The sequence below is a fragment of the Colobus angolensis genome, unplaced genomic scaffold (genome assembly GCF_000951035.1).
Source record: "Colobus angolensis palliatus isolate OR3802 unplaced genomic scaffold, Cang.pa_1.0 Scaffold140, whole genome shotgun sequence".
In the NCBI taxonomy this organism is placed as follows: domain Eukaryota; kingdom Metazoa; phylum Chordata; class Mammalia; order Primates; family Cercopithecidae; genus Colobus; species Colobus angolensis.
The window spans coordinates 1-23,324 of NW_012114489.1; the positions used below are offsets into that span (position 1 = coordinate 1).

The 23,324-nt window shown below is 39.6% G+C and overlaps 1 protein-coding gene across 1 annotated transcript in view; it reads left to right on the forward strand.

The window, feature by feature from the left end:
• Positions 1–1,025: 1,025 nt before the first annotated feature.
• PHEX (phosphate regulating endopeptidase homolog, X-linked) overlaps positions 1,026–23,324 on the forward strand; it is a gene marked incomplete at its 5' end in the record, with an annotated part of 182,031 nt that continues 159,732 nt past the window's right edge. Inside the window, 5 exons of the mRNA XM_011935153.1 lie at positions 1,026–1,112; positions 2,124–2,350; positions 15,242–15,310; positions 18,777–18,893; positions 21,737–21,820. Of these exons, the coding sequence (XP_011790543.1) occupies positions 1,026–1,112; positions 2,124–2,350; positions 15,242–15,310; positions 18,777–18,893; positions 21,737–21,820 (584 nt within the window). The remainder of the gene's footprint in view (positions 1,113–2,123; positions 2,351–15,241; positions 15,311–18,776; positions 18,894–21,736; positions 21,821–23,324) is intronic.

Sequence of the window (23,324 nt, forward strand, 5' to 3'; positions counted from 1 at the left end):
TGGAGGCGTGAGAGTTCCAGGTTCGAACCTGTAATAAAGATCCTTTGCACTTGCATTGACGCCTGACTCTGGTGAGCTTTTCTGGGGACTAGACGGACTTGGCACAACACCTTGACAAGGCATTTTGACATAGTTTGGTGAAGGCAGTGCCCTGGTGCTGCAGTCACCACAGGGATTTTTCATCTTGGCTTCACGTTGGTAGACTGATACTCTCAAGTATGTTCAAGGTTCTCTTTTTCGGGAGACGGTTGTTTTCATTGAGTCCTGGCTTTCCTCTTTCCTTATTTAAAGAAATAGTGACAACTATCATTTTCTACCTTCAAACATTATTATTAGTGATTTTATAAATAGAAAATTATTTTCCAGTTGGGCCTATGTCTGTGCTGGCTACCGTTGTATACACATGGACTCTTTTAGATGTCTAGGACTTTGCATGTGTAAATGGGCAAGTTTTCAGGCAATTCGGGTAGATTTTCCAATCTTGTCTCTCCATTTCCTGTCTAAAGAACTTCTTCCATGTCCACAGCATGTTTATTCAACATTGGATAAAACTTCTAATGGGAAATTTCTTCCGGGTGACCTCCCTGAGAGACTGGGCTGTGGAGAAATCTCAAAAAACACAACCCCGATGAAATTAGCTCCGTTGAGAATATTACTTGGTCCAGGAACAAGGGACAGAATTCAGTTATTTTTGATTCTTGAACAAATGAATTCTGTTTCCTTTTGTGTAGGTGGCTGAAGAAACTGACCCCTGTAGAAGATCCAGTCTCAGTTGGAAATTGAACTTTTGGTTTCTTGTGAGTTAGGAGTGCCCTGGATAAGAGAATGTAAAACTGTTTTTATTTGAACCTCATGCAACTTGGAATCTGTTCTGTTGTCTGCATATCTTTGATAGATCTGTCTTTTCCAGGGTTGTCTGTCTTTATATTTAATTTTCTGGAGGTTGGAATTGTGATTATCAAATGACTTCCAACTTGGCAGCACATGTGGGTGGATACTAATGAATCCTTTCTTAACCTTCCCAGAACTTTTGGAGAAATCGATCAGTAGAAGGCGGGACACTGAAGCCATACAGAAAGCCAAAATCCTTTATTCATCCTGCATGAACGAGAGTGAGTGATGAAGAAAACTAAATAAAATATTTACCATACCTATCCTTTAGAGTTCTATTAATGTTTTAATATACTGTTTGAGGAAGAAGAGAACTACTAAGAATTCTATTAATGTTTAAAAGTGTTAAAGGAATGATTGTCAAAGACTGGATTTTGACTACTCCCATCTTAGTTAATGTTGGTACTGGCTTGGTGGAGAAAATAATCTTATTTATATGGGTTGGATTCTTTGGGTATCATTTACTCCCTGAGAAACTTAGAAAAAGTCAACAGGGCAAACTCTACTATATCTGATTCAGAAACCAGAATCCAGAAGCCAGGCCAAGTCTGGCTTGAGAAAGAGACTGGGAGGGAGTGCACCTACTAGAGCCTAGAGAAATCCAGATTCGCAGGCATGCCAGGTTCCTGTGTCAGCCTAACAGGCATCTTTGTTGGGTCCTTAGCCCTGTCTCAACACCTTGGGTCTGATTGGAATTAGAACAGATACTGGTCACTTTACCTAGTCTGCCTTCTCAAGGCCATTGCAGGAAGAAGCCAGTGCCTGTGGGAAGTGTGTCAACTGGTCTAGGATTTGGGGTATCATGTGGTGAGCTAGAAAAGAGCAATAAAAGACAGGAATCTGAAGCATCACTTCTTCTTCGTTGGGTAGTGATTGGCTTTATTGAGGCATTCCTTTAGTTAGGGTTGTACCTTAGTCCCACCAAGTATTATTCATTGACTGGGTTCCATGTAGAGAGTCCATGTTTATTGTAGTGAATATCCAGCAGTTTCACTGGTCAGCTGTCCTGGCAAGAACACTAGGTGTAGACAGTCACATTGAAGTGTGGATCGTAGGTACTTCTGTCTCTGTGATTATGCTCATCTCACCCCACCTCTTTTACCTACTCCCTAACGGCTGAAATTTTAAGTTGGAGCCTTATGGGAATTTTGTCTTGAGAAGATGCACTTGAATTCTAGTGTGTTGATCCAGTTTGCAATTCTAACTTTCTCTTCATATCTGCTCCCTTTCAGAAGCGATTGAAAAAGCAGATGCCAGGCCACTGCTACACATCCTACGGCATTCACCTTTCCGCTGGCCCGTGCTTGAATCTAATATTGGCCCTGAAGGGGTTTGGTCAGAGAGAAAGTTCAGCCTTCTGCAGACACTTGCAACGTTTCGTGGTCAATACAGCAATTCTGTGTTCATCCGTTTGTATGTGTCCCCTGATGACAAGTCATCCAATGAACATATCTTGAAGGTATAATGAGGACCCATTCATCTTCTTTGCTCAGTCCTAAATTAGCCTTTTGGGGTGCCATCCTGGAGAAAGAGACTCATGCTGCCTTAGTGAAATAATAACATAAAACATTTTTATTGACTAGTAGAATCTAGAATACTCCCTTCTCCCGGATTTGCAGAATGTACACCATTACCACACAAGTTTTGTAAGCCTTTTGGAAAACTAGTGAATTAGCTTCAAGTGATCTGTGATCTGGCCCTCATATGCCTACTCAGAGCAAGTCTAAGGTTCCTAAATTCCAGTGGGAAGGGGACTGCAGGTCTCCCGTTGTTAGCAGAGACTTCCTGTGCCCTGCTCTTGTCCTTGCCTCCTCATTCTCTTGACAGGAGGAAACACATGCCATGATTTTTTGTTCCTCTTTCACTAACATTTTCTTGTGCACACATACCCTGAGGCAGATCACATTGGTAAAATCAGGAGCCTGTCCGAAAACTACCAGCAACTAAAGACTCACCAATGAAAGAGCTATGCAAGAATTCAAATAACATTTGTCAAATAGTTTTGTGCTTTGATCCTGCTGGGTTTTATTTTGTTTTACTTCCACAGTTACTTTGACTGATAATGAAAATGTTATTGCATGACTGATTTTCTCCCCAATTCTGTCCTTAGTCAAATCAGAAAATATTAATGAAATATTGATATTCAAATTTTAGACAGGTATTGCCCTCATCTCATGTATTTTAACCTTCTAAAATCCAAATCTTAAAGTTCATCTTTTGATTTAGACCAGAGATTAGCACATATTTTGGGTAAAGGGCCAGATAATACATATTTTAGGCTTTGCAGGCCATCTAGTCTCTGTTGCAGCTACTTAATTCTGCTATTGTGTCTGGGAAAGCAACTGTGGACAACAAAGGTATGGCTGTGTGGTGGGCTGGCCCATTGGCTGTAGTTTTCTCACCTCTAGGTTAGACAATGAAATTCTCAGTAAAAATCTTTGGTCATTGAAAGGACTCCCCTCTACTCAGGAGGAAATTCTGAGTTCCAGAGACAATTGTGTGTCTATGTTTGGTGATGAAATGAGCCATCTTCTAATGCTATCAGGATAAGATGTGCTATGTAAGACACGATGATGATAACCCATCTGATCTCTGTACTGTGTTGATATATCACTCATTTTTTGAAACTAGGTTTTAAGACTATCATTATCAATTCCAGAACTATTATGATGTTCTTTCAAACACCTTAACTGGTGTTTTGAGGTAAACTGAAGGCTGTTTTCCAAACTTGAGTTTAAGTTTATGCGTTCTACTGAGTGATAGAAGATCTTGATTCACACACTGATGAATAATTGCAAGTGGTAGCCATTTTATTATCTTTCTCACCTATTTCTGGATCTACTCAATTGAATTTATTTCTTTAAAGTTTTTATTATCAAAATGTGATACAAAATTAAAGAATAGAATAATAAACTCCCATGTATCCATCAACCCAACTTCAACAACTCTCAACCTTCTGCTGTTATGTTTCTTTCTGCGGTTATGTTTTAATCTAGACCCCTCCTTTTTTGGGAGGTGGCTAGAATGTTTTATAGCAAGTTAAAAATATATCATTGCACAGTAAATACTTCAGTGCTTAGCTAGTGGAAAGGACTATTATCACAACCAAAAAGATAATCATAATTCCATAATTAACATCTAATAACTAGTTAATTTTCATTTTTTCTGATTGTCTTAAACATGTCCTTAAAAAAACAAAACAGTTGGTCTTTGATTCAATCTCCAAATAAGAATCACAGGTGAACTTAGTTGATATGTCTGTTTTACTCCACAAGGGATCCCCCTATTTTTGTTTTTTAAACCACATTTATTTGTTGAAGAAACTGGAGTATTTTTCCTGTAAACTGTCTTACATTCTGAATTTGACTGTTTTCAGGGTAATCTAAAAGCTGACAAAACTTCTTGTTTACAGGAGAATCACAGCTTAAAAATGCAGAATAAATAATAGGAAGCTACCTATTTTTTTAAAAAAAATCCCTAATGAAAGGATGGATTTGGTAATTATCATCAATGGCTGCTTAAAACTATTAGGTAAATGGTTGATTGAGAAATTCATGATAGAGCAGACCGATATCACCTGTACCCTAATATCAATGATAGCATCGCTAAAAGTGGGGCAACAGGATATTGTGTGCCTCCTGGTATCAGTTGGAAGTGCACACTATCACCAGTGATGTTGTTGTGCCCCCACAATTGAGCCTCTAGTTTTAATATGAGCTTACAGAAAACATGAGGAATAGAGAAACATGGTAACCAGTTTTTAATAGCTTGCCTTGTATACTTAATATTCAATTAAACTGATCCTAGAAACGCTAAAATGTCAATGATAGAATACTTTCCAAATGTAAGGAGGCACCCATGTACTTATTATTGCTCTCTTTTGTCAAGATGGCAGCTTGTTCCAAACTGGTATTTAACGTTGTTTGGCATTTGAGTGCGGCAAACGTTTGCTTAAGTTCTGTTCCTGTTTGTACCATTTTACATGACTGAATATTCACATATCTGAACTAATTGCCTTCCCTCAGATATAATATAACTATAGTCTTCCTGATGACACATTTACAAGAGTTCGAGCATGTATCTAGAGGTGGTAGGAGAAGCTTTATTCTGAGAGCTGCATGAAACCCAATGAACCTGATAACAAAAATTAGCGTACTGGTGGCTGCCAAAGTTGTAGAATTTGGAAGTGTTGCTTTTTTATTCATTTTAAAATAGTTAAAACTATAAAAGACAAAATCTAATTGGGTGAACATTTGGAGCCCTCTCTTATAGGTTTTATGGAACATAGTTTGAAAACTACTGGTATAGTTAAAAAAAATAGGCTTTGGTATTTAAAAGATTGAGGTTCGCAGTTTAGCTCTGTGATTTACTCACTGAATATCCTTGTGCAAATTACTTCACCTCCCTGATCTCACTTTTCCCATGTGTATGGAAGGGTGAATTAGAATTTACTTTAATTGTCATTGAGATTCGAAGGAATTGACTTTTGTGACAGTTTTCATGGTAGATACTGGTCCACAGTAGCACATGATGCAAGGTTCGGAACCTACTTTTCAAGGATGACTGAGCAACTGGTCAGGACCATTTGGAGAATGTTCTTCTTTGACATGTGTACCCGATAGGCCTCTCAGAGCTCAAATTCAGTTGTGCAAGGAATAGGCATTTTGTTTACTCGACCTAATCTTTGACTCTGAGCTCCCACCCAACCTTTTGGTGGGAAACTGAACCTTAGTCTAGGCATTTACCTCCCCTCTTGGTGGCCCCATTTCTCAGTCTTCTCCTAGGGTACTGGGAAACTCCAATACCAGTTATCTGGTTTCTGAGAAGAAATCCACTATGGAACCATGTAGCCCCTTCAAGTGTGCCCCTCTGATGCTGAGGTCCTGCGACTCCCATTCCTTCTCAGATCCTGCCATGTTTCGGGGACACTGATCAGTTCCTCTGCTTATGAGAATCCTTGACTTCTTTTGCTGCTTGAAAGATCCTCTTTCTGCTCTGGGAGAAATCCCTCTTACCCGAAACTCTCTTCTGTCAATGTCCTTAGGCTTCCTTTTCCATCAAATTCAATTTTCCTCGGTGTGCCTAGCTTTTCTAATCCCACAAACCCACAGGAATAAGAGAATGGCCTTCTGGGCAGGCACAGCACTGTGGGCATCCTTTTGGGTGAGCAGATGGTGCCTTTGGGTGAAGAGAGAGGCACCATTTCTAAGGGGTAGATATATCCCCATGCCAAAGACATGCAATTTGGCCAGCAGGAATTGCTCCAATCTATACAACGTACTTCTGCAAAGCTCCCCTGTGGCGAAATGACACAGGGTTTGCTACAGGCTTAAATGAGATAAAGGGATTTCAAAAATACAGAAAACAATAGAAGTTAGTGACCAAAAACATTATCTTGCTACACATGTTTGGATTTATTCTATGTCAGGAGATAGTAAGTACGAGGATTTAAGGTACAATAAAAGACGTGAGTATATGTGATCCTGAAAGAGTATTTGGAAGGCCAGGGTTGCCCCAGTGTGTATTTACTAGTTAATGAAGACAACAACTTAAAGTCATCATCTCTCAACAGCCCGCATTTTTCTGGCTCTCAGTAAAACTCGTAAAAAATAGCAAGGAGAAACTCTAAGAAAACTTGAAAAGTTTCTTTCTCTTTCCTTTTCCTTTTTTCCCAGGAACTGACAGAACCTAGAATTTTATTTTATTCTTGTTATTTTTTATTGATACATAGCTACACATTTTCATGGTACATGTGATAATCTTATACATTCATAAAATCAAATCATGGTAACTGGAATATATCCAATAATGGGATTGCTGGGTCAAATGATAGTTCTGTTTTAAGTTTTTGCAGAAATCACCAAACTGCTTTCCACAGTGGCTGGACTAATTTACATTCCCACCAGCAGTGTATAAGCATTCCCTTTTCCCTACATCCATGCCAACATCTATTATTTTTTGACTTTTTAATAGTAACTATTCTGACTGGTGTGAGATAATGATGTATCTCATTGTGGCTTTGATTCGCGTTCCTCTACGGATAAGTGATGGTGAGCTTTTTTTCATATGCTTGTTGGCAACATGTATGTCTTCTTTTGAAAAGTGTCTGTTCATGTCCTTTGTCTACTTTTTAATGGGATTGTTTGGTTTTTGCTTGTAAATTTGTTTATGTTCCTTGTAAATTCTGGATATTAGACCTTTGTCAGATGCATAGTTTGCAAATACTTTCTGCCATTCTGTGGGTTGTCTGTTTATTCTGTTGATAGCTTCTTTTACTGTGCAGAAGCTCTTTGGTTTAATTAAGTCCCATTTGTCATTTTTTGTTTTTGTTGCAATTGCTTTTGGCGTCTTCATCATGAAATCTTGCCCAAAGCAATTTACAGATTCAATGCTATTTCTATCGAACTACCAATGACATTGTTCACATAATTAGAAAAAGGCTATTCTAAAATTCATATGGAATCAAAACAGAGCCTGAATAGCCAAAGCAATTCTAAGCAAAAAGAACAAACCTAGAGCCATCACATCACTGGATTTCAAACTATAGTATAAGGCTGTAGTAACCAAAACAGTGTGGCTGGTACAACTACAGACACATAGATCAATGGAAACAGCCCAGAAATAAAGCTGCACACCAACAACCATCTGATCTTTGATAAAGTCTACAAAAACAAGCATGAGTAAAGGACTATGGTGCCAGGATAACTGGCTAGCCTTATGCAGAAGATTGAAACTGGACCCCTTACTTTTATCACATACAGAAATCAACTCAAGATGGATTAAAGATGTAAATGTAAAACCTAAAACTGTGAAAACCCTTGAAGAAAATCGAGGAAATGCCATTCCAGACATAGGCCCTGTACTATATTTTGAAGTCAGGTAATGTGATTCCTCCAGCTTTGTTCTTTTTGCCCAGGATTGCTTTGGCTATTTGAGGTCTTTCGTGGTTCCGTATAAAATTGAGGATTTGTTTTCTCTTTTGTGAAGAATGTCAATGGTATTTTGATAGAGGTTGTGTTGAATCTGTAGATTGCTTTCAGTGGTATTGTCATTTTAACAATATTATACTAATTCATAAGCATGGAATATCTTTCCTTTCTTTGTGTCCTTTTCAACTTCTTTCATCAACATTTTATAGTTTTATTTACATGAATCTTTTATTTCATGGGTTAAATAGATTCCTAGGTGTTTTATATTGTAAATGATATTGTTTATTGATTTTTCAGATTATTTGCTTTTGGTATATATAAATGCTGTGGATTTTTTTTGTATGTTGATTTTGTATACTCCAACTTTACTACATTTGTTTATCAGTTCTAATAGTTTTTTGGTAGAGCCTTTAGGTTTATCCAAATATAAGATCACATTATCTGTGTACAAGGCTAATTTGACTTCTTCCTTTCCAGTTTGGATGCCCTTTATTTATTTTGCTTGCCTAATTGCTCTGGCCAGGACTTCTAATATTGTGTTGAATGAAAGTGGGCAAAACAGGCATCCTTGTCTTGTTCCACATCTTAAAAGAAAGGCTTTTAATTTTTCACCCTTTGATATGATGTTGGTTATGTGTTTGTCAGATATGACTTTTACTTTTTGAGGTGTGTTCCTTTTGTACCCAGTTTGTTGAGGGTTTTTGTCATGAAGGGATGTTGAATTTTACTGAATGCTTTTACAGAATGTATTAGAATGATTATGTGATTTTTGTTTTTGGTTCTGTTAATGTGATGTGTTTATATTTAGTTACTTGCATTTGGATTTTGTATTTAATTTACTTTTTTTTGAGATGGGATCTCACTATGCTGCCCAGGCTGGACTTGGGTTCAAGTGATCATCTAGCCTCGGCCTCCTGAGTAGCTGGTACTACAGGTGCATGCCACTGCACCCAGCATATCATGTCTATTGATTTGTGTATGTTGAACTATCCTTGCATCCCTAGATTAATCTCACTCAATCATAGTGAATGATCTTTTTCATGTATTGTTGAATTAGGTTAGCTAGTATTTTGCTGACAATTTTTGCATCTATGTTCCTAAGTCATATTGGCTGGTAGTTTTCTTTTCTCCTTGTGTCCTTGTGCAGTTTTGGTATCAGGGTAATGCTGGACTCACAGAATGAGTTTGGAAGTATTCCCTTCTCTTCAGTTTTTTTTGAAGAGTTTGAGTAGAATTTGTATGACTTCTTTAAATGTTTTGTAGAATTTAGTAGTGAAGACATCAAGTCCTGGGCTTTTCTTCGATGGGAGACCTTTTGTTATGGCTTCAATCTTGTTACTAGGTATTTGTTGAGGTTTTCTACTTCTTCATGGTTCAGTGTTGGTAGGTTGCATATGTCCAGGAATTTATTCATTTCTTCTAGGTGTTCCACTTTGTTGGCATATAGTTGTTCATGATAGTCTCTATAAGTCTTTGTATTTCTGTGGTCTCAGTTATGTCTTCTTTTTCATTTCTGATTTAATTTATTTGTGTCTTCTCTCTTTTATTCTTAGTCTAGCTAAAGGTTTGTTGATTTTCAAAAAAAAAAAAACCCAAATGTGTTTCATTGATTTTTGTGTGTGTGTGTTTTTATAGTCTAAATTTCATTTATTTCTGTTCTAATCTTTATCTCTTTCTGTCTACTAATTTGGGGTTTGGTTTGTTCTTATTTTTCTAGTTCCTTGAGTTGTATCATTAGATTGTTTAAGAATCTTTATTTGAAGTGTTTCAACCTTTTTGATGTAGGCTTTTATTGCTATAAAATTCCTTTTCAGTACTCCTTTTGCTGTATTTCATAGATTTTAATTTGTTGTATTTTCATTTTCATTTGTCTAAAGAAATTTTTATATTTCATTTTTATTTTTTTCATAGACCTATTGGTCATTCAGGAGCATATTGTTGAATTTCCATGTATTTGGCCAGGCATGATGGCTCATGCCTATAATCCCAGCACTTTGGGAGGTCGAGGCGGGTGGATCACCTGAGGTCAGGAGTCTGGGACCAGCCTGACCAACATGGTGAAATTCTGTTTCTACTAAAAATACAAAAATTAGCCAGGCATGGTGGCAGGTACCTGTAATCCCAGCTACTTGGGAGGCTGAGGTGGGACAATTGCTTGAACCTGGGAGGTGGATGTTGCGGTGAGTGGAGATCATGCCACTGCACTCCAGCCTGGGCAACAAAGCGAGACTCTATCTCAAAAAAAAAAAAAAATTCCATGTGTTTGTGTATTTTCCAAGTTTCCGCTTATTATTGATTTTTAGTTCCATTGTGGTCAGAAAAGATAACTGATATGATTTCTACTGCTTTGAATTTTGGAGACTTATTTTGTGGCTTAAAATATGATCTATTCTGGAGAATGTTCCACATGGTGATAAAAAGAATATGTATTCTGCAGCAATTGGGTGAAATGTTCTGTAAATGTCAGTTAGGCCTATTTGGCTTAGTGTCTAGCTTAATGCTGATGTTTCTTTGTTGATTGTCTAGATGATCTGTCCATTAGTGAGAATGGAGTGTTGAAGTTCCCTATCATTGTATTGCAGTCTCCCTCTCCCTTTAGATCTATTAATTTTTGCTTTATATACTTAGGTGCTCCAGTGTTAGATGCATAGGTATTTATTGATATAGGCAATATATTACTGTCTCTCCACTAGGTCCTTGCCTGTTTTTCTGGCACTAAGTGGCGCCTTAAACCTACATTTGCTTTGACTCTAGCCAAAGATCAGAGCACTCCCAGTCCAGATATAGGGGAGATCCTAAAGAGGATATCCTGGCAGTGTGGAAAAGCTGGTTGGCGGCTGGTGTACAGGTGACCTGTGGAATGAACCTCCTCTAGCATAATGCTGCTGAACAGCCACTCTGATTTGGTATCTCCTTTGACCAAGTTATGGAGCAGAGTTTCCAGGGCTGGGTATGGTAGTCCCATCTCCTCTCTTTGTCTCCTGCTGTCTTCAGGAATATATCTCCCTTCAGGCATTTATGATGCCTTCTGTGGGTTAAGGTATGGGCAGGTCTTCTGTCAAAGAACCCAAGATGGTTGGGAAGCTGGTTGTCCACCTTGATCTCAGTTTTTCCAGTGTAGAAACTATGAGTCAGGGAAAATTTCTGCATGCTTATTGCTGGACAGATTGGTTGGAAGGGCATCATAGAGAAATTTGATTCTCCTTTGCTTGGAGTTTTTTCACTTCTCTGTGGCCTCAGCAACTGATTCATCCTTATATTTGAGTTCTGGGATATTGCTCGTGAGAATCTTAGTGCCATATATTTGTTTTTAGTTTCCTGTGTATTTGTTGGGGTGGGGAGGGAAGCCGGGTTCTGTCTACACCACCGTTTTGAAACCTGAAGTCCAGACTCCATTTCCTACCTCATAATTTGTAAGCTCTTTCTTCTTGTATTACTATTTTGTCTTCTAACTTGAGGTTTATTATCACTGGAATGCCAGTTGTAATTGGAGAAAACATTTATATTTTTCAGTTAAATGTGTTGGATTTCCTAAAAAAAATATATTTTATTTCTTGTTTACAGTATTCAGATCAGTTGTAAATGCAAGGATTTAAAAAATCTCAAATAACAGTGTCCTGATGGCTTCATGAGAAAGTCTTTTGCCTCAAGAGTTTGTATGTTTCTAATGAGATTTATTTGACTGACCTTATTCAATTTGTTGGTTGGTGTGTTTAAAATGTTCCCTAGAAACCATAACAATCTGAAAGTTTATAAAAGGTCTGGTAACCTCACTTGAATTATCTAAACTTTCACAATAAGTGGATTTAACTTTATTTCATGAGAGAGAAACTTTGGCTTTCTTGATAATATCTACACAGTTTCCTTTCCTATGAGACTCAAGCTCAAAAGATTCTTCAAGTGGTCCAAATTTAATGGAAAGCCAAAGTGTCTTAATCATAATATTGTGTTTCATGATCGTGGCTTGCTTAATTTTTGGAAGAAATAGTGGCACATTGGGAATTGCAATAGGACAAAGCCAGGAAGGCTTGTGACTTCGTTGTTTCAGGCCAATTAGGGCTGAACAAAATAATTAGAGGATTTTAGCAGTATACACAGACAAGATGGATGTTTTGAAAGTGCCTTTTTTCCCTTGAAACAAGAGTTATGTTTTTCCTGGAATTTTTTGTAATATCACTAATTCTTAACGTGGCCTTTGTAAAATTTGTTGTATATTAAGGGCAGTTTCATGGAAAACTATAATCTTATACAAATTTATGTATTTAAGAATAAAATATTTAAGATTATAGTAAGATGCAAAAGAAGCTGGAGGAGATGGATCAAAACAATTTAAAGTCATATAAACTAATGGTATGGGCATGTAGGATTCAGTTTTTATTCAGATACTACTAATTTTTAATTTGTTATTTAGATTTTGTTTCTTATTTTGGCTTAATGTTTAATGTGTGAATTAGAGATTTAATTTGGAAAAATCTACTCCTCTTGAGATTCATTTTGTTTATCTTTAGTCAGTTGCTGATACTCAAGAAAGAACAAACCATAGATTTAGAGAAGATGCTGGAAATGTTTTTAAAGTATCTTAAAATTTACATAAATTCATTTTTTGTGATGTACCTGTCTGTTTTGACAAATGCAGAGAGTCATGTAACCACCACTGTAATCAAGAAATAGAATATAGTCCCATCATCCACCCCCAAATACCTCATGTTATCTCTTTGCTAAGTCAAGCCCCCTCCTCATGCCCAAACCCTGCCAGCCATCACTTTGTTCCCTGTTCCTGTAAAGTTTGGCTTTTTCAGGATGTTAAGTAAAATTCACCCATGTTGTATCAGTTCATTCTCTTTTATTGTTGAGTAGTATTCCATTGTATACCACAGTTTATGCTTTCATGGGTTGGAGGACATTTGAGTTGTTTCCAGTTTTGGGTGATTATGAATAAAATTACATACAGGTTTTTGTGTGACTTTTAAATTTTTTTTCTGGATAAATACCTAGAAGTAGGATTGCTGGCTCTTACGTAAATGTATGTTGAACTTTATAATAAACTGTAAAATTGGTTTCCTTCCAAAGTGGCTGTGCCATTTTGCAGTCTTACCAGCAATACATGAGTGATTCAACTTTTCCACATCCCCACCAGCAGTTGTCAGATTTTTTTTTTTTTCCATTTTAACAGATCTTTAGTAGTGTTTTATTGCGGGTTTAATTTACATTTTCCTAATGACTAATGATGTTGGGCATATTTTCATGTGCTTATTTTCTCTCTTCATATATTCTTCGATGAAGTGTCTGTTAGAATCGTTTGCTTAATTTTAAATTGAGTTGTTTCTTTTCTTATGGTTGAGTTTTGAGGAATCTTTATGTATTCTAGATACATATCCTTTGTCATATATGTGATTTTCAGATATTTTCCCCATTCTGTTGCTTGTCTTTTTATTCTGTTAAGTTTCTTTTTTTGTTTTTTTTGAGATGGAGTCTCGCTCTGTCCCCCAGGCTGGAGTGCAGTGGCGCAATCTCGGCTCACTGCAAGCTCTGCCTCCCGGGTTCACGCCATTCTCCTGCCTCAGTCTCCCAAGTAACTGGGACTACAGGCGCCCGCCAACACGCCGGGCTAATTTTTGTATTTTTAGTAGAGACGCAGTTTCACCGTGTTAGCCAGGATGGTCTCGATCTCCTGACCTCGTGATCCACCCACCTCGGCCTCCCAAAGTGCTGAGATTACAGGCGTGAGCCACCGCACCCGGCCTAAGTTTCTTTCAAGAGCAAATTTGTTCAATGTTGATAAAGTCTAATTTATTAATTTTTGCTTTTAAGGATTGTGATTTTATTGTCATGTCTAAAAGCTCTTTGTCTAACCCCTAGTAACAAAAATTTTTCCCAATATTTTTTTCCGGAAGTTTTATAGTTTTGGGTTTTACATTTAGGGCTATGATTTATTTTCAGTTAATTTTTGAATAAGGTGTGAGGTATGGGTAAAGGTTTATTTTCTTTTTGTTTATGATGTCCAGTTTTTCTTTTCTTTCTCTGAGATGGAGTCACACTCTGTCACCAGGCTGGAGTGCAGTGGTGCCATCCCAGCTCGCTGCAACCTCCATCTCCTGGGTTCAAGTGATTCTCCTGCCTCAACTTCCCAAGTAGCTAGAATTACAGGTGTGTGCCAGCATGCCTGGCTCATTTTTGTATTTTTAGTAGAGACTGGGTTTCACCATGTTGGCCAGGCTGACCTTGAACTCCTGGCCTCAAATGATCTGCCTGCATTGGCCACCCAAAGTGATGGGATTATGGGTGTTATGGGTGTGAGCCACCACACAAGGCCTGGATGTCCAGTTTTTCTAGCACACTCTTTGAAAAGACTGTCTTCTTTCTTTTCTTTACCTTTAAGGTGCTGGAAGTTGTTTTTTTTTTTTCTTTTTTTCTTTTTTTTTTTCCTTTCTGAGACAGAATTTTGCTCTGTTGCCCAGGCTGGAGTGTAGTGGTGCAATTTCGGCTCACTGCAGCCACCACCTCCCGGGTTCAAGCAATTCTCCTGCCTCAGCCTCCCGCGTAACTGGGATTACAGCCACATGCTACCACACCCGGCTAATTTTTGTGTATTTAGTAGAGACAGGGTTTCACCATGTTGGCCAGCCTGGTCTCGAACTCCTGACCTCAAGTGACCCACCCGCCTTGGCGTCCCAAAGTGCTGGGATTACAGGTGTAAGCCACCACACCAGCCTAAGGTGCTGAAAGTTTTAATTCAAGAATTTATACTATACTTTTCTATCATCATAATTCTACTTACTTAGTTGTCTGGTTATCATTTGTGTTTTTATCACTTATCCTAAACCTTCCAGAGAGGGTTCTAACATTTGCAAAGGTTTCTCAAAACAAAATTATTACTTGATTCCATTCAAATAAAAAAAATTCAATGCCATATGTTATTATAGAGATAAGGAGTTGGAAAAGTCTGATTAATCACCTCCATCCAGATTGGCATTTTGCAAAATACTGCAATGAGAAAAATACTGGATCTGGTGATAGGGACAATGATTTTAGTCTGAGCTCTGCCCAATCATGTTACCTTGGGAAAGTCACATCAATTATCTGGCTTTTGTTTCTCCTTCCATTGAATAAGGAGGAATAGCTAATAATCTCTAAGATCTATTCCAACTGAAATAGCCTTGTTGTTATTCAGTGTTGACAGGACCTCAAAAGGTTTAGAAAACATAAATTAGAAAAAGCAGGGGCAGGTCTCTGATACTTTATTATAGCGGTCATTGCCAAAGTGCCTATTTGCATGTAGTTCTGAGTGTACTGAATTATTTTTGTAATGATGACATGAGCTCAAAATATGGCTGGGATGCAGACGATTTCATCACTCTTGTTAACATGGTACGTAAGAATTTACAGTGCTAGCAGAACGCTTTCTGTTTTTGTTTTTACAGCTGGACCAAGCAACACTCTCCCTAGCCGTGAGGGAAGACTACCTTGATAACAGTACAGAAGCCAAGTCTGTAAGTTTTACTCATGTTTAACTATGTGCCTTATCAGACTGCTGTCGGGTCCATTACTTGTTCTAAGGTCACTGCTTCTTTCCTGGAAATGAGCCATGTGGCTATTCAATGACCATATTCCCAATACAGGAAGACTTTTATTCAGACAGATAAATTCCACTCCCTGTCTTTCTAGAAGTCTGCTCATCAAGGCTGTACAAGTCTCAGTACTCAATGCCCTTATTATCTAGCTTGGGAGACAGCACGCCCAAATGAAATAACAAAGAAATGAGCTTGCAGTCATTCATTCCTCAGAAGTGCAGAGAGCTCACTATCAGTTGCAGAAATAAAGCGTCGGAAGGGATACCCAGGAGACAAATGGTTCCCAAATTGTACTGCTTTAGAATCACTTGGGAGTCTTTCATTAAATGTTGCTTCTTGGGTCACAGCTCTGGAGAGTCTGACTTAGTAGACTTGAGGGAGGGTCTGAGAATCTATATTTTTAACAGGTGTTCCAGGTTAATGGAGGTTTAATAAGAATCAGAAAGGATCAATCAAGTTAGACTTCTTGGGTTGGCTTAGAAATCTAGCAGTTTCCTGAATATTGGAAAGAGCTAGTTCATTTCTGACACTTTCAATTTATTTTGGAAACTTCATTGAACTTCCAAAGAAGCCTCAGACCTAGGTCCCCTGGGTCTATGCTGTTACTAACTTCTATACATAGAAGGCTCTGGAGGGACACTAACTAAGATGCTGGGCAGCTTTCTTGCCGAGGACACTCGTCAAAGAGGGTTGGCAAGTTTACCTTCCTAAAAGTAGACAGAATGAACATTTGCCACTGTGGGGGAAGGTGTACCCCTGGTTTTCATGGAGTCTCAGCAACTAGGCTCAAAGTCATCTCCCCCATAACCTATCAGTCAAGTCCTAGTGATTCCACCTTAAATATATCATCTCTTCCATCCCCTTGGTCCCTCTTTTCTATCCTGACTACTATAGGTCAGATTCTTGTTAACTTGCCTTGGCTACAAGTAGCCTTTTAACTGTTACTGCCTCTCCTTCATCACATGGTCTCCTTAGCACCAGTTGGCAAGTTCCGTTCTGAAAGCACTGCTCCCAGCATGCCTTTGCTCCCAAGACAGGGTCTAAATTCTTTAGAGGGCTTTCAAGGCTGCCTCATGACTTCATCCCAAGTCATCTTTCCTATCTCATCTGGATTTGTTCTTCCCCCAACAAAAGCAGCTTGCCCACTGTATTAGTCCATTCACACTCTCCTAATAAAGACATACCTGAGACTTGGTGATTTATAAAGGAAAGAAGTTTAATTGACTCACACTTCCACATAGCTGGGGAGGCCTTACAATCATGGCGGAAGGTGAATGAGGAGCAAAGTCACGTCTTATATGGTGTCAGGCAACAGAGCTTGTGCAGGGGAACTCCCATTTATAAAGCCATCAGATCTCATGAGACTTACTCACTACCATGAGGAGATGTGGGGGAAACCACCCCCATGATTCAATTATATTCACCTGGCCCTACCCTTGACACGTGGGGATTATTACAATTCCAGGTGAGGTTTGGGTGGAGACACAGCCAAACCATATCACCTACCTCACAGGACTCTTCACTGCGTCGGAACCAGTCTCTCTCAAATGCTATGTCCCCAATTTCTCCAGGCTCGATTTTCTCTCCAGCTCTTCAGTTTCCAAGCATGTAGCAGCTTTATTAAGGAAGTTATTTTGATGTCTTTAATGTTATAGTTAATAATTACATGTTTATCTCCCTCACTGTTTGGGAACCAGACACCTATTATATTTTTGTCTGTACAACTCTTTCCTAACATATGCACAGAGGGCCTACTAAACCACCTTGTACATTTGAGTAGGTACTCAATAAATACGTTTTTTGGTTTTTCTTTTTAGATAGAGTCTCGCTGTGTTGCCCATGCTGAAGTGCAGTGGCACGATCTCAACTCATTGCAACCTATGCCTCCTGGGTTCAAGCGATTCTCAGCAACCTCAGCCTCCTGAGTAGCTGGGATTATAGTCATGCACCACCATGCCGGGCTAATTTTGTATTTTTAGTAGAGACAGGGTTTCACTGTGTTGGCCAGGCTGGTCCCAAACTCCTGGCCTCAAGTGATCTGCCCACCTCGGCCTCCCAAAGTGTTAGAATTACAAACGTGAGCCACCACACCCGGCCAATAAATATGTTTTGTTTTGAATTGAACTGGGAATAGCAAAATATTATTTCTGTTTAAGACTATTTTCTTTCTTTCCTTTTTTTTTTTTGAGACGAAGTCTCCCTCTATTGCCCAGGCTGGAGTGCAGTGGCATCATCTCGGCTCACTGCAACCTCCGCCTTCTGGGTTCGAGCGATTCTCCTGCCTCAGCCTCCCGAGTAGTTGGGACTACAGGAGTGCGCCACCACGCCCGGCTAGTTTTTTTGCGTTTTTAGTAGAGATGTGGTTTCACCATATTGGCCAGGCCGACCTGGTGATCCGCCTGCCTCAGCCTCCCAAAGTGCTGGGATTACAGGCAAGAGCCACCACACCTGGCCTATTTAAGACTATTTTCAAAGCTTGCTTACTGATTCAACAAATATTTATTAAAGGCCTGCTATAGTCTAAGTACCATATAGGTCCTAAGGTCACACACATAGTAAGAATAGCTTACAGAGGCAAGGTACATGTTAGTAAATCTTATTCCCAATGCATGAGAAGGAGGTCACTTAATACCTGGTGCATTGAGATCTCACAAATACGTCTGAAATGAGAGGTGGGCTTAAGGCAGTTCTTTATTTCCCATGATGTAAGGTCACCCCTGCCCCACCCAATGACATATGAGTAGCCCCAAAATGGCTTTATGAGTATGTAGGAAGGAAATTCTATATTTGCTATTTGTTAGGTTTCACATCATCGTTCCTCTCTTTTCTCCTTTTTTTCCTTAGCTAGGGAGCAGAACTTTGTGAAAACTGTAAAAAACTGAAAAGACACAGGGCTGCTGTCACTGGTCTTTTATTTCTTAGTGTGAAGGTAGGTAAATTGAGTTGCAAGAGAATAAATCACACCTCCCACCATTCTTTATGGATCAGGCCTCCTGCTTTTAGAAACAGTTCTTTCCCATTATTTTATTAAAGCCTCACTTGTCTGGAAAGAGGACGTCTGACCTTTAACTTTCTATTCTTGTCTCATTTGGAGTTATTTCATGTATCCATAATATCGACGGTTGCCAGAAAACTAGTTCTCTTGATGCTTGATGGCTGGGCATCTCTGTCTGTCATGGAAACAGTACCCAAGTAGCCATCACTCTTTTTTCTCCCAAAGTGTTAAGTGGGTGGCTGGTATTGCATAATGCCTGCACCATACTTTGCGTACAGAGTGAAAATAAAAGACATTTATTTCCGCCTGCTATTTCTGCTCTTCCGTGTCTCCGAAACATATTTTCTAATAAGCTATTGTCATGGTCACTTTGCTCTTTATTTCTTATAGTATCGGGAGGCCCTTTACAAGTTCATGGTGGATACTGCCGTGCTTTTAGGAGCTAACAGTTCCAGAGCAGAGCATGACATGAAGTCAGTGCTTAGATTGGAAATTAAGATAGCTGAGGTAAGTCTTCACTGAAAATCTCTTTCTTTCCTTTACTTTCTTTTCTTTTCCTTATATTAAAGGCAGTATGTTCTGAATGAAAATATAAATTGCAACCAAATAATAGTATTTTGTATCATTACCCTTTGGGCCTAAGGTAGAACTAGTAGCATTCCCTCTGGGAAGTAACAAGGATTGCGACAGAAGAGCTCTTCATTCCTTCCGCCTCCCTGGTTTCAGCCCATTCAGTGTCCATATGTTGCTCAGCTGTGGCCAAAGAATAGCAGCAGAGAGACCCTTTGACTGTTTTTCCTGGAGAAACTCATGTTTGGCTTAAATAGAAGAGAGATGTTTAATAAATCCTTAGTAATCTGGCTTGAATGGAAGGTTGCTTTTAATCCAGTCCCTGTTTTATGCTATCCCCACTCAGAGTCATTCTGGCTTAAGTTCTGGGCTCAGGGATGTCTGTCCACCAATACTGGATATAAAAGTTGATATAGAAGTAGGTAGGACATGTTGGTAAACGTTTTTAAATGACCTTTCTGGTATTACTTTGTATCTGCCCCCGTTTTTCATTCTTTTCTTGCCCTACTTTAATGAATATCATTGTGTCATATGCATGACACAGAACTACATGTCTGCGTAAATTACCTTAACTTCTTTTTGCCTCATTGTAGAGACAAAAAGATGTAAAAACAAATTTATGGGCAAAATAATGAGAACTCCTAAATGGTTAGCTTTGTTTATGGAGTAACTTTTTTCTAGAAGAAACAAAGTGTAAAAATCTCTCTATATGTTCCTAGGCCAAGAGGGAACAAATGTGGTAAAATCTGCTTCTGGGGAAACCCTGTAGTGAAAGAAAATGGTACTTTTTACCAAGAAACTTTTGCACATGTGTTGGAAATCTTTTACAAGAGAAGTTAGTAAAAATCTCCAGGTGAATAAGAGTCCGAATGTTGATTGGTTTTGTCTGGCGAGGTGGTGGTGGTGTGTTGAGGTATGGGAGTAGGGATGAAGGATAAGAGAAAGGAGGAATTGGTCTCTCTGTCTTTGCTGTGATGATGTTCGTGTACAGCTCTCTCCAAACTCCTACTTGTAGTGCAAGAAGTTCATTCCTGCATGTCACCTTTGAAGACTGTGAAGACTGCTGCAGATGTCTCGAGGTCCATGACTGTGCCTCTGAGCCATGTCTAGAGTCTGTCTGAATTCTCTTTCCAGGCACATAGGAGGCCCAGGGCTCTCATTTGGACTAAAACTCTGAAACAGCAGGGAAGGCCTTGCCCTGAGCCAGGGATTTGGACCAAAAAGGGAACTAAAAACAGCTGGGCTGAGGCAAGACTGGGAATTGTCAAGAGGCTAAATGAAGTGACAAATCTATTGTGTGGAGGGGAGTGGCTGGCAGAGAGCTGAAAACAGCTCTGAGGCCAAAGGTCGCCAACTTGGGGCTGTGAGACTCCGAGGGCGGAGGAGGGGCTGGTGGAAGAGGAGTGTGGATATTCTCTGAGGCAATGATTCACACAGAGCCAGGAGGCTGTTTGTGAGTTACGTATGGTCTCTCCTGTGGAGGGTGAAGAAAGGGAAGCTAAGGACACTGAAGCATTTAGCAAAGAGGGGGCAGACGTCTGCCAGTAAGCCCTCTGTAATATTTACCTTGAAAAATCACTGCTAGTAATGCTTACCTCCATATCTTACACTACACATCACTACGTACTTTCAAAATTAGTGGGGTACGTAGTCCTAGGGAAACTTCTGAAGCTGAGAAGACAAGACAGTCCAGTCTAGCACAAATAAGTCCTTGTAAATACAGCCATGGAAGCATATACTTAGCCAATCCAGCTAGAGAGATGTGTGCACAAGGAGAGGTCTTATTGATGGAGTAGCCCTTGTGATTGGAACCAAGTGGAGTGTCATTGGAAAGGCTTGCTAGAAGCGGTGAATCTTGGGCAGTCCTGAGTCATAGTTCAAACCATGGAGGTGGTGATGGTGGATAGGAGATGCAAGAGTAGGAGAGTCATGTGTACAGTGGGAAGGTGGCAAGTTTAATGCAAGGGAATTAGATGATGGAAGGCCCGAAGGCAAAGTCATGACATGTTGAAGGGTGGATATGGGAGCTACTGCTGGTCAATGGAAGTGATTAAGATGATCCTTGAGGAAGATAATCATTGCTGTTCTTCTTAAGTTAAACATAGTGGAGGCTAGAAGCTTAGATTTGGTGTTGGCCAAATGGCCAAGAGCATGAGTATTGGGAATGGAAAGAGTATAGAGTCAGGGCTGGAGAGAGAGGCAGGTTTTGAAATGGGTGAATAGGCGGTGACTGAATCCATACTCCCAGCAATGGGGCTAGGGAAATCTCAAGGTCAAAGCAACAAGAGGGGAAATGAGGGAATGAGCTGTTGACAGAATGATCACGGGGGACAGTGGCATTCAGATAGTCTTGTGTTCATCAGTGAAAATTTGCCCCTAGAGATGAAGGGATGGTCGATGGTTCATGAAATATTGAGATCATTATCTGGAGACCACAGGTGACAGTGCAATGTTTACCTCAATTGTCCAATGTAAGTTTAATTGTCAAAATTGAGCTAGCAATAGATTTTGCCCATCCACATTATAGATTGGGAGGGAGATTTGGGGTAGTTCTTTTTGTACTGGGGACAGTATTTGATGCAGAGGAGGATATGAAAGTTTATTTTCTTAATCCTGCCTGAAGTTATGTCTTTTTTTCTCTCCCTCGAAGTTGGGCACCACACCAAAGCCTTGAAAAACTTGATAATACTCTGCAGATGTTTTGGCACATGTAGGAAGTAATCATACAGTAAGAAATGGTTCACTTGAAAAAAAAAATAACCAAAATCTCTTTCCAACAGATAATGATTCCTCATGAAAACCGAACCAGTGAGGCCATGTACAACAAAATGAACATTTCTGAACTGAGTGCTATGATTCCCCAGGTTGGTGAAAACTATCCAGAAAACTTTCTCTCAACTGGTCATTTTAGAAGGGATTGGATTTCATCTGTGTGTAAATTTCTGTCTTGTAAAACCTACTCTCAGTCTTGGTTATCATCGTCTTTGTCAACAATCACATAAAATATCCCTTGTCTGTGTATTGGGATGCCTTCTGTTATAGGGAACAAAACATCTTTCCAACAGTGGCTTAGAAACTTAAAGCCTATTTTCTCACATGACAAAAGTCTAGACATAGGTAATTGTTGGCATTGGCTCAGCTGTTTAACAGTGTTGTCAAAGGCCCAAGTTCTTCCTATCTTTGCATCCTACTCTGTTTAGTGTGTTGGCTTTTTGACTTCATGTTTGATGACTCACGGTTGCAAGGTATCCATCACAGCTCCATATATCACATCTGTGTCAGAGCAGGAAGAAGGGGAAAGGGCCAGTGATGTGTCTAACTCTTTTACTAGGAAAAACAAACAGACCTTTCCAGAACATCTCCAGATGTCTTCCCTTTATTTCTTACTGAGTAGGATTGGGTCACGTGGCCACTCCTAACCACTGGGGAGGTTGGGCAAGTGAGTAACTGGTTCATTTCAACAGTGGACACAGGTAACGGAGAAAACGTTGGGAAAAGACTTTTAGAGTAGCCAATCTAAGAAACACCATACAGTGTTTTAGGTAAGATAGGGATGCTCTGAAGAATGGAGGCATGTTACTTTCTGTGTTTTTGTTTGTTTTTTTGAGACATAGTCTTGCCGTGTCGCCCAGGCTGGAGTGCAGTGGCGTGATCTTGGCTCACTGCAACCTCTGCCGGGTTCAAGTGATTCTCCTGCCTTAGCCTCCCAAGTAGCTGGGATTACAGGTGCCTGCTTCCACACCTAGCTAATTTTTTGTATTTTTAATAGAGACGGGATTGGCCAGGCTGGTCTCAAACTCCTGACCTCAAATGATCCCCCTGCCTTGGCCTCCCAAAGTGCTGGGATTACAGGCGTGAGCTACCATGCCTGGCCGCATTTACCTTCTGTTGCTGCTTATTTCCTCTTGTTTTTTTTGTTTTTTTTTTTTGTTTTTTAAAGGCTGTGCCACAGAGACTAGTTATGTGCTGGGGCATCTGTTTCTGTGTATATATGAGAGTGAGGGAGAGTACAGGACAGAGAAAGGGAGGGAGGGAGAGAAAATGTACAGTATAGAGAAAGAATTTAGAAGAAGAAAGAGAAATGCAAGAGAGAAGGAGGGAAGAGTACGGGAGGAGAAAAGAGAGTATAGAATAGAAGAAGAGTACAGGACGGGGAGTGAGAGCAGAATGGGGAGAGAAAGACAGAGGGGAGAGTTCAGGAAGGAGGAAGAGTACTAGAGGGGGCCAAGGGAGTAAGGTTGCATATTACTGTGTTCGTGTGTGTGTGTGTGTGTGTGTGTGTGTGTGTGTGTATGTGTGTTGTCCAGATGTAGATGGTACAGAACACATGCTCCATTTGTGATTAAGACAATAGGTCAGGCCGAATAC